The 12,416-nt window shown below is 38.6% G+C and overlaps 1 protein-coding gene across 15 annotated transcripts in view; it reads left to right on the top strand.

Annotated features, from left to right (window-relative positions):
• Positions 1-12,416, top strand: part of Bnc2 (basonuclin 2) — a 435,111-nt gene that overhangs the window by 418,580 nt on the left and 4,115 nt on the right. For 3 of the 15 annotated variants that reach the window (XM_017799282.2, XM_017799281.2, XM_029565772.1), the window contains one exon: positions 11,800-11,833. The exons of the other annotated variants lie outside the window; for them this stretch is intronic. In XM_017799282.2, the coding sequence (XP_017654771.2) occupies positions 11,800-11,818 (19 nt within the window). In that variant the 3' untranslated portion in view covers positions 11,819-11,833. The remainder of the gene's footprint in view (positions 1-11,799; positions 11,834-12,416) is intronic. 15 annotated transcript variants of the gene reach the window in all.

Below are 12,416 nucleotides of genomic sequence, written 5' to 3'. Positions count from 1 at the left end.
TTAATCTCGCTTTCCCCAAATCTATTTGTTCTTATTCCCCAAAATACTTGCTTCATCCATCCTTGATTCCACCTTGTCTTCCTTGTGCAAATAAAGCATTAGAGGGGAAGTTTTAGTCAGGAAAATGTCTTCATGGGGACCAAAGTATGAAAGGCTCCTAGGATGTCTGTGATAAAATTGATGGAATCTCCTTCTTCCTTCTGTTCATAAATGTAGCCGTCTCATCCTCCAGACTGAGGTATCATATAGGAGTTGGGAGCAACTTCCAAAATGAGTGTACATGAGAGAGTTGCGTTTTAGGTCTTCTGATAGATGTGTTAGTAAGATGGAGGTAGGAAGGTGTTGAATACTATTTTAGCTTTGGCAGATAATTAGAGTCTTTACTCATGTTCCTTCTAGGTTTTGTAAGATAGAGTTGAAGGCCTTTTGAAAAGCAAGAATGTTCTTTATCTATAGTAAGAAAGGAAGAAAAAGAATACACATGCAGGTTTGTCAGGGCTGATGATTGTCAGCAAGTGTTAAAGGTATCTCTCAGGACATAGTTGTCAGTGGTGGTGTATTTGGTAAATTAGAAAGCCTGGAAGGTCATTCCACACTAATGACAAGAGCACGCTAATATATAAAAAGTCTTATTCATTTTGGTCACTAACTAGCTGTTAGAATAACTTTTATCCTGAGTTAGAAAGATAAAATGTGGATAATTTTCTCCACAAAGAGCTCTGATGTTCTAAGGTGATTGCTAAAGTATTCAAGTGTGTATTGAGAACACAGTGAAGTATTAGATTTTGAAATTCTTTCCTTATTTATCCCTTGATTTTTCTGCTGCTGAATTGTGGCCTTTCAGAAAACAGAAGGCTGACTCATAGATTTGAAGTAGCTATCTAGATAAATTATGGATGGATGGACGGACGGACGGACGGACGGATGTCTTCGGGGGAGGTAATACTCCCTTTGAAGAAGTTCTAACTAAGTGGCCTGAACCTGCAGTCTTCATAAACAGCATGATAGTCCTAACAGAGCTTAGATTACCTGTGGTCATTTCTCATCCTATGACTTAAAGTTTGATTCTTAGTATGTCTCATTGGTCATTCACCTCTATTTATGAGAAGCCCATGTAGAAGTTTTATATATATATATATATAATTTTTTTTCCACTCAGGAAAAAACAAACCTAACTCCGTCTGTGTGCTTCCGTAATATTCCTTATCATTTCCTAGTGTGTTAAATTTTATTTATATATGCTGTGGTGATGGTAAATTTCAAACTCTATCTAGTAAAATGATGGCATTGTACTCATAAACTAAGTGATCTCTATAGAAAAAAAACATTTCTCTTTGGTTACCATACTCATGACATTATATTTAATTATATATAATATGATGAGATTGCCATCTTTATTTGTTCTCACAGTAACTGCTAAAGTTCATCAGAAATTTTATCAGAAAGATAAGTGTATCTTGTTGATCTTCAAGGTGTGTGAGAGTGGTTCAGGCAAATGAATAAATTTTAAAACAAAATAATATCTGCCTAGGGTGATTTATAAATAAATATGAGGCACATTGGTGCCAAGTGTGAACCTTCTCTTTGATTGCTAGTTTAATCAGTCTAGATTTAAACATGTAAACTTCTTGATTTGTATGGAGTAAGACATCTGTATTTGGTTTATTAAAACCTGCTGATGTCTCCAGAACTAAATTTGTTCTTGTATAGGCCCCTGGGTAGCAGTAGCTAAAAACCAGAAATGTGTAGGTTTTGCTTGTCTTATTACCTGACTTCCAGCCCTGTACAGGTGTGCAGGAATAAATTAACATGAGCTCCCTCTGATGAGCCACCGCATACATTAACAGCAGAGGTGGAGATGTGAAAGCACGCTACCTGCCTTCTGTTACCGCTTCAGTGCAGCCAGCATTCTTGTTGGTTTGCTTTTCCATTATTCTCTACGTTTAGAAACTTATAGAGAACTTTTATAGAGAAAGCTTTTCAATAAATACTCAAGATTTCACCAGGCAATACCTCCAAGAAATGAGCCACTTAGCACCAATATACTATTAGTATATTTGCCCTAATATAATTAGCTGTCAAATAGAGTGTGTTAACCCTCTCCAAGTACCAGAGGAGAACATCTTACTGGATCAACTGCTTCGTTTCCTACATTGTTCTCAACCAAACTTCACTTCTCCGTTTCCAAAATTCTTTTTCAAGTGAAGTTGTGTACTCCTCTGGGTTTTAAATGCTAAGAGATTTTTTCCCCAGCACTACTCTATTGGGTTTCACAATAGAGTCAGCAGATCAATAGGCCTTTTGTACTTATCTCCATTACTTTCCATCAAAAGCAAACAAACAAAATAAATCCCCCTTCTGAGTAATTGCTACTTGTGCAGTCCTCAAGCAAAACTTTGGTAGTAAGATAAACTTCGGTGTCATTCTTGTCCCTGAGGTTCTTTTTATAGACAGGGAGAAGAGCAATGAGCGAAACAGTCTCCTTGTATCGTGGGGAGACTCTGTCAAGCCTAAAGTAAGCCTTGGATCTTCCTAATGACCTCCTGCTGGCCCAGCTGGATGCAAGACAAGCTCATTTAACCCTCTACCGACCTTTATTCCTCCACTATGCTAACTACACCAGTCACTTCTACCATCTTCAAAACTCTTCACCACATAAACAGTGAAGCATAATGGCCAGCAAATGATTTCCCTGCATGATGCAGAGGTTTTTATAAATTCCTGTGGAGGGAAGTTGGCATTAAATCTCTTGTGGCTATGTAGCGCCCACCATACAAATACACTACTTTCAAATACCTTTTATTCTTATCTCCCCTAGAAAACACCATGCTACTCTTACCAGTATTTTCTTGAAATTTTTGGCAAAATTATCAAAGAAGGCGCGTTAACTGTTACCCAGGAATAGGTTTCGTGATGACACCACTTGGGAAGTGTCATGTTCCTGCTTTCTGCTTCTGCTCCACCAACACCAATTGGACCCACTGATAAATTTTATTACTGCGAGGTCTCTCGTATGTAACTTCATTTGAGATGCTTGCTTTTGCAGGTGATCTTTCCTTTTTACAAATGCGGACCATTTTCAGTAGGAAGATGGAGTAGAATTACACCCATGTATCATAGTCACCTGTTAAACCCTGGCAACATCCCTTTCCTTTCATGTGAAAGGTTCCTACCAACTCTCTAGCCATAGATGCTCATTTGTGATTTCCAGATCACAGGGAGAGATCTTCTGTTTGAGTCCAAAACTGACAGTTGATCTGTAAAGCATTTGTGCTTCCTGTTTTCTAAAGCCTACACAGAAGCAATGTGATGCTCTCGCCATAAGATCCTCGCGCACCTCAAGTAGATGAATGTGGAGAACGTGGAAGAAGCTTGCACTTGCCGAAAGAATTCAGTGACTTTCGTTCTTCAGTATCAACCATTTGACAGAGGCAAACTAAGTCAGAGGAAGATGGAATACTTTTTAAGAAAAGAAAGTTTTTCTTCAGTCTTTTTACATAAAACCACACTTTTTAAAAATACCTACACTTTATGTCCTAATGCTAGCTGCCTGAATCAAAACAGGAGTTGTAAATTCCTGGTAAAAAGCTGTAATGCCTGACATGTTAGTGATCTTAGCTGTGCCACTTTATGAAGTTTATTACTTCTTTTATTAACTAGGGGAAGAATGTTACCTACTTGCAGTTTAATTCTTTTTCTTCCTTGCTGTAATTTTTATTTTACCTTGGGGAAAAAAAGAAAAGAAAAGAAAAAAAAACAGTTGAGCATACATAGGTGGGCCTCAGTTTCACTCTCGCTCAGACAAATCTGAATTAGGACCAACCATTCAAAGTCATGCTAGCACTCCTATAAACGTGCCTCTATAATGCATATGAGTGTTTATACACAAGCACCCCCATAAATGAGAATATCAAAACATCCTTCATTGCCAGATGAGCATCTCCATCTTAGAAAGTGATATATAAAGTTACTTTGTCATACAGATGGGAAATGGGAAGATTTTGTAAATAAGACAAATTTAGGCTGAACAACAGGCCTTCAGAAGAAGCCTCCAAGGCCCAATGGCCTGCCAAGAGCAGCCACCGTAACTCTGCTGCCTTTTTAGCCCACCCTGTCACTATGGGGGCACTGGTGGGTCACTTCGCTCACTAGTAATTGTGTTTTACAGACTTCTAAAGCAATTGGCTCAGTCAGTCCCAATTCAATAAAAGTGGAGAGCGAGAGAGAGAGCACTTTTGTTCTATTTTTTACTTGAAATTATTTCATTCAGCAGTCTGTCTTTTTTATTACCAGGACTTGACATTAGCACTCCAAGCTATATTAGCATCCATTTCTGCAGTTCAGTAATGGTATTAAAAAAACACTTAACTTCAACGGTGAATGGTTGTATGACAGTACCATAAAAAAATCCACATTAAAAAGAAACTTATGTATTTGTCCCAGAAAATTATTTTTCACTTGTTTAACCACTTCAAAACTGTGTTCTCGTGGTAAGTATTCTGAGCACCTTCTTAGAAGAGGGAGCTCTGAGGGTTTGGGAATTGGGGAAGGAGGGAGTCCAGTGGTGAGAGGGTAGGTGAAAATGCTGTTTACACCATAGTTAGATTACCTTCCATTCATCAGCAGAGATGGAATTGGCAACCTCAGAGCACCCAAGGTGAAATTCTTGGATCTTTGTGCCTGACTGGGATTCGATTTTGAACCCAGTGCTCTCCAAACTTGGGAGCAGAGCCTAACTACTTTGGCACTGTGGCATGCTCATAAATGACTACATTAGGTTCTAAATTTTGATTAAACCTTCAGTAATTAATCAATGGTAGACATGAAGCAGTTGGCAAGGTCCAGAGCTGCAAAATGTTTAAGACATAAAACATTACAAAGTAATTAGAATATGCTCCTTCAAGAGAAGGATTGCCTTCAATAAAGGGGTAAATGATAGCATCCTGTTTATTGTGGACGTAGGCAGCCAGAGCAATATGATAAACTGCTGGAGATACACATATCAGTAATCATCGACATTATTAGTACCATTAATCATAATTCCAAAAATATGACAGCAGCAGCCAACTTTTTGACCAATTTTGCTTCTGCCTGTTGGCCATTATAACTTCGCTAATAGACCACAGAGCTCCTGTGCGTGGCAGTTTGCATTGAGAATGGAAGGTTAATTATATTTGAGCTGCTGATTTCTTCTCTCCTTGGAAAAGGCTTAGCACTTTGACAATCCCAGGAGCTCACCGTTGTTAAACCAGTAAAAGTACTTTATTGAAATTTTCTTTGTTGGTCAGGAATGAGATGTTTCAAATGAGATATAAGCGCCAGTCTGGGGCAGTGCTAATGTTTCTTGCTCCAAAATGATCCTTGGACAGCAAGAAGTCAGTAGTATCACTTTGCTTTGTTTCTCTTCTGCAAATGGGTAAAAAAGTTCAGCACTACACAGTGGTACAGCAGGAAATCCTAAAGATTAGTGATGGTCTCAATTATACATGTAGGACAAGGATGTTGGGAGTGGTCAGTAACAAATGGAGCAAGATTCTATACTTCCAGTCACGCCTGTGTAAACACTATGGAAAATTCCCCCAAATCATCTGCATATTCCTGAAAGTTGAAATGTTTCACATAGGTATATTACTGGATGGTTAACTCTAAGTTTTCATGCTTCAACCAGTAGGGTTTTTTGGGTTTGTTTGTTTGTGTCTTTGGGAGACAGGGTCTCCCTATAGCCACTGCAGGCCTGAAATTCACTATGTAGACCAGGCTGACCTTGATCCACCTGCCTCTGCCTCCTGAGTGATGAGATTAAAGGCATGTGCCACCACACCCACGTCAGCTGGTAGATTTGACATCACTTAAACAAAGATATAAATTAGATTTTTGTTCATCTTTTTGTTTAGGTATGTTGAGTAATTTTCATTCTCCACCTGCAATTCTAGATCAGACCATAGCTAAGTGATGCTGAAAGTTCTACATAACACTGCCTCTTTCCATGTACTCATCTGTTTTAATCATATAAAAACATTTTTGGAATATTTCATCTCAGGAATTATTTTCTTTGAAAATGATCTCCAAAAGAAATTGATGTTTCATATTGCACACATTAGAAAAGGAAACAAAATGGAAGACAAATGAATATAAACTAAAAAGCTCATTCCTGTTATTTGGAAATGCATCTCAGACATTCTTTAAATAAGTTAGACTGTAGAATATGGAGCAGAAGATGTGACTTCCCCAACCTGGGTAGATACAAAACTTAAAACTTAGAGCTCAGGTTATATTAAAAAGATGCTAAGACTCATGACTTTGCTTTTCTTAGCCAACAATAGCAGTAAACTGAGCACTATATGAGCTTCCTGATTCAGACAGTTTCCAAATGCCGTGAAAACATAATCTATTCACTGTGTAACACTCATTGTTCATTATAGTGCAACAGGTACTGACTGAATAATCAGCACCCTGGAGAAGCCTTGCTGTGTCAGATGCAACTCGGAAGTAAAACGGTTAGGGAACAGGACTGTTGGATATCCATTCTACACTTAACCTGAGCATCTAGCATACATGTTTTACATTTACCCATCTGCCCTCCCAAATGCCATCACTATGTTAACATTGTTATGCATTCCAAAGTAATGACAAATTGTTTTCTAACTATAGCACCAAATTTAGTATGCGAAAGACATGTTTGCTTCTGCCAACAGACCAATAATTCTCACTAACATCTTCAGACTTAAAACATTAATAAAGTTGCAAAGTGGAGTAAACAAACCATCTGTTTGGCTTTTCCATATATGTCATACTTTCTTATTAGCATATTACGATTCATTTAGTAAACAAATTTGGTGATTTCATTCACGTCAAAGTTAGATCGGAAGCTTGAAGATGATTAACATTCCTGGGACAAGCACATTAATACATTGCTTCCTCTGCAAAGTTAAATGGCTTCTCAGGAGAATCGCCCCTTGTTGACAAGATGAGACTGTCAATTTTGTTTGCCTGCCACATTAGGGGCCGTAAGGGGAAGGCAGGGTCTGAGAGAGGAGAGTCGTGTAGGCAACATAATTCACTGTGAATTGAGAAAAGAAATCTAATTCTGATAAATGGTCGACCCCAATACATCCTACCTGTTATTACAACAGACATGCTGTATCTGTGCAGTAAATTAACTAACCCCCTAAAGAGTTTGATGGGAGCTTATCTTCAAGTGGATAATTTGAATGTAGAGAGAACTGTCTGCGTGACCAGTATGGATGATTTGTTTTATATTGAAATGAATTGAAATAACTGAATTTCATATTTTTTTTAATTTGCAAGAATATACTTAGCTTTTATTTCTTGTACTTAATATACATTTTCTGACTTTTTGGATTTTTGAGAATAATCTGCTATAATTTTACATTGGGCTTTCTTCCTCAGTAAGGGGATAGTGTTCACACCTTCTGGAGAGAAGCTTTAATTAAATCCTATTTAACAACTGTAGTTTTGTAGAAATGGGTAGTGTCAAAAATGTCATTTAACTCAGGTAGCTGTAAGCATGAAATTAACAAATAGTAATACAAACATGTTGAGATGAGTGTAGGAGGCTGTGTGAAATAAGCCAGATAGGAGAACTAATGAGAAACAGAGGTTTTGATCTTTCATTTCTGAGGATTTGGAGAGCAGGTTTACAGTTCTGTTTGGGAGTATGTTGACTAACCCCTATTCACACCTCACATCTAGACTTACCTAGACTGAATGTAAATTTCTCTTCTGTCTCTTTTTCCTTCTCCTCATGTACATAGACAGTTGATCCTTACATATCTATGCCCACAGTTCCATATCTATGGATTCAACCAACCACAGACAGAACACGTTGGAAAAAATTGTGACTCCATCAAACATGTATAGAAATTTTTCTTGTTATGATTTCCTATACAGTATAGTACAGCAACTGTTTATATAACATTTATGTTGTATGGGTATTATAAGTAATTTGGACATGGCTTAATGTATACAGCAGGATGTGCATAGGTCCTATGCAAACACTTTCTGATCATATATAAGGGACTTGAGCATCCATGGATTTTGGTTGGGGGTGTTGGGCTGGAACCAATCCCTGGAAAATACTGGGTAATGATTGTATATACACATGTACACGCATATACACGCAACATTTTCTATGGACACCTCAGTATGATCATGCTAGACAATATTATTTGTAAAATTTGGGTATCTATTTATAGTAAGTGACAGTAGAGCAGGAAAGTGAAAGCAGAAAAATTAATTCAAAGTGAAGCCTTAATTCCATTTTACCGAAGAAATTGTGTGGTTGTAATTCAGTGATATTAGAATGCCTCAGAATTTATTAAGGGCTAAGAGTCAGATATTTATGTAACATAGTACCCTGACTTGTGAATTTGTGAGTTCAGTTTCTGACTGCCTGTCTTAGTTGCTTTTCTGTTGCTGCCATAAAATGCCCTGAAGGAAAAGTTATTTTTGACTCACAATTTGAAGTGTAGCCTGTCATGGCGGGAAAGTCAAAGTGGTAGGAACTTGAAGCAGCTGGTCACATTGCACTATAATCAGGAAGAAAAGAGCAGTGAATGCTCGTGCTCAGCTCACCTCTCCCTGTTCTGCAGTCCAGAATCTTTGCCCACGGGATGGTGCCATTGGCGTTGGGTGGGTCTTCTTCCTTAACCTACTGAAGAAAATCCCTCACAGACATGCACAGAGGTCCATCAGGCAATTCTAGATGTTTCTGAATCCATCAAGTTGACAATTGAGACTAATCAACCATCACATTGCCACATTCTGATTTTCTAACCTGGTTATAACACTTTTCCTTAAAAACAAACAAAACCACCAGTTCTTTCTCTGTGTTTCAAAACCAAATTTGGAAACTCAAACACTTGTCTTGTTTCCTTTTTTTTTTTTTTTCTTGGTCTTTTTGAGACAGGGTCTCTTTGTAGCCCCAGCTGTCCTGGAACTCACTATGTAGACCAGGCTGGCCTTGAACTCACAGAGATCCTCCTGCCTCTGCCTCTGCCTCCCAGGTGCTGGGATTAAAGGCATGAGCCACCACGCCTGGCTATCTTGTTTCATTTTTAGTTTTGTTTATGAAACATTGCATTTGGGCAAGTGGGAAAAAGACACAAGAACAAATCCAAAGCAAGATTTGCCTTTGCTCTCTGCACACTCTTGCATTTACTTGATTTCATTTGGTGACTCTCTTGTCTTCTGTGATTGTATGGGCAAGTGTTCATCAAAGAAATGGAAAAGGACTGGGTAGTTCACTTTCATCCAGGTACAGGACTTGTACTCAGCATTCCAAATAAGACCAAAGTTTAGGGATTGATGCCTTCCCTGGAATTGTTTTTTTGTGACCTTAAGTCTTGAAGAGGCTTTTGATAGATTCACAGTATGGAAAGAGTGCAGAAACTCAGAAAATATTTATAACTCTTAATATAGCCCAGATTGGAGGAGTCATGTCCCTGACTTGTGTAATGTCCTCTTGCACGATGCTAGAGCATTTCACTCTTTCTCTGTCATCAATATCTTTTTACAAAGACACCATTTAAATGCTTCTCATTGGAATTATCTTCTGTAGTGTATTTTGGGAAAAGCTTCTTTAAGAGATTCATGTGTTTTACTGATTGAAAACAAGTAAAGGTACATTTAAATATCTTCCATGTGCCAAGTATTCTACTTGATTTGTTTATATTCTTGAAGGTACTCTCCTTGATCTAACTCCTATATTAACCCCTACCTTTACCCCTATGAACTTATTTTCTCCATCTCAGTCCTTTTTCTTTGTTGTTTTTCTATAAGAACTTACTTCCTCATAACGGGATCATCTGCTAATCAGAGCAAGTAGAAACAGCTTTTATATTCTTTATGCTCCAATCAGTCTAGATTTTGGTTGTTATTTTTCCTTCTCTTTCTCAAGATGAATATTCAGAACACCAGATTTCTCTTCAGAATGAAATCTGTATCTCTAAATAATTCCATGTTGGTTTCCATGGTTCCTGTCCTAGGAACCTAGGGTCTTCCTGTCTCCACATACTCCCACCTCCTTCCACTTTACCCCTCTCACCATCTGATTGTCATAAGAGTTCTGTCCGTCTTCCCTTTCTTTTTACCTCTTCAGTATGCTGACCCAATTCAGCTTGTAATATTTCTCAAATTGCTATTGACCCTAGGTCTTCATATCTCTCGAAGACAGTAATTTATGATAGTTAATGGTTTGAATTGACCGACTGAAGGGTCCAACAAAAGCCCTTGTGAAAATCAAGCGCTCCCTGCTGTTCATCTCTGGAGGCGGAGCAGGATCAGTAGCACCTGTAAAGAACATCAGCCAGCCTGCTGGTTTTTTTTTCCCCCCCCCCCCCCCCCCCGCTTGGTTTCCTTCTTTCCATTTCAGTAACCCTGGGGAAATGTGTCAGAGACTCCCCAAGTTCAAGGCGTGACAGAGAACTAGCTGGCTTTTCACAGCCCGTTCTTCTCGCCCCCACTTCATGTGTTTTGCACATGGCATTTAGGAAGATTATTAAACAAAAATGAAATAGATTAAGAAATGAACATAAAAGAATCAATTCTCTTGAACTGTGGTTGCGTAATGGAAATCGACAGCCATGAATGAACCTGTGCACTGAAGTTATGAAGAGCAGAGCTAATGCACTGCCATGAGTTCATCTTTATTATTGCATTACACCTGGATCAATTGATAAAGTAGCTTTTTTTTTAAAGCGAGGGATGGCACTTAATTGAATAAAAGTCAATGTAATTATATTAGCAGAGGCCGACAGTACTGCTGACAGCGGAAAAGGGACACTGTTGAGCAGAGTGCCAGAGCTGGTCTCCACATTTCTGCACATCGTTTGGTTGACAGATATTGAGGGCTGGTACATCTTCTAATTAGATTACAGATTTCTTCTGCTGTAAGTGAGAAATGAAGAGAAAATCTCTTCCTGGTAACATATCAGTGGAGATGTGCAAATTCACAAGTCATCTTAGGGGAGAGGTGTCCATCTGGGTGATCAGTGTGCCCTCTTGTCAATGTTAATTTATTCTTCCTTATTCAGTGTGCCTTGATGTAACTCCTTTGCGTCTGGCTGCTGTTTTCTCAGTGGCGAACCTAGGAAGTGGTAACTGCAGTTATGTGAGAAACAACACGGAGTTCTAGATTACAGTGAAATGTGTGTTTGTGAAACTAAGAAAGGGGTGGGGTGTTAAAAATAATAAATGGAGTGTAGGATTTCATGAGCTGCTTGAAATTGGCAGGTTGTTTTATCAGGAAAGTAATGGTACACAGTGTAACTGCATTTCCACACTCTTGTTATGATCCTAGTGATACCCTCCCCACATGTCATAGTAAAGACCTCACAGGACGCATCTCCAGCACTCTGCTTAGCAACCTATACTTGAGCCATCTGACATCTGACACCAAGGAAAACACGAATGACTGTCAGAACAGGGACTGTGGGGACAGCTTCTGTTTATCATTCATATATCCACACACTGCATGCATCTGTTTGGAACCCATTTATGGATGGTGCTGATGCTGTGAATTTGGTTTATCTTAAGTTGCTTTACGATTTTTGGATTGTGTAGCTGATCTGAAAATCATCAAAACAGCATATGAGATGATCGCTTATGACAGAAAATAATTTTGTGATCAGAACATTTTAAATCCCTATTTATTGTTTAAGTTTTTTAAAATCAGATGTCTAGAATGTGAATTTGTTTTCTCTCTCTCTTTCTCCCTTTCTCTCTCTCTTTCTCTCTCTCTCTGTCTCTCATTCTTGCTTTCTTTTGTGATCGATTTAGCAAAAGATTAGAAAGCTGATCTTATTGTCACAAGGTAAGCTCAGCCTTCCCAAGTGCAGTGCGGAGAGAGCTGCCTCCCTCCACCCCATCAACCCAGAGTGCTCATGATTGTCTTGTGTGGAAAGGTGGGGAAGCTCTCACACCTTTCTTGTCTCTGAGGCACATACCTCTCACCCATCTCTAGGAAATATTAGCTATGCTTTTTACCAATTGGAGTGACTCATTTTGGTCTTCCTTGCCTTTTAATTATAACCAGGAGGTCTGTTGAACTTTATGCCGGCCATTTAGGTCATTTCTATTATCACAACTAATTTCTCTGAGATGTAGAGCTTCCACCAGTGTTGAAGCTTTATTTACCCCTGTTTGTTTATCAGTTTATTTTTGGAAGGGTAGCTTTCAATTTAGGTTCTTGGCAAACATCTGAGCCTTTGCAGGTGGAGAGAGGTATATGCCCAAGGGCACTTTAAAAATCAATGGGGGATGTAAATACAAAGGCAATGTTTCCAGATAAATAATAACATCAGGCTTTGTAACTCATGAGGTCCCCATCGATGCTCTGGGACAAATCTTACTTTTTTGTTTGTTAACCCAAGCAAAGCACTCAATGAATAGAGTGA

This window comes from Nannospalax galili, unplaced genomic scaffold, assembly GCF_000622305.1.
Source record: "Nannospalax galili isolate Female #2095 unplaced genomic scaffold, S.galili_v1.0 scaffold98, whole genome shotgun sequence".
Lineage (NCBI taxonomy): Eukaryota > Metazoa > Chordata > Mammalia > Rodentia > Spalacidae > Nannospalax > Nannospalax galili.
This window is presented reverse-complemented; position numbering and strand designations above follow the sequence as displayed.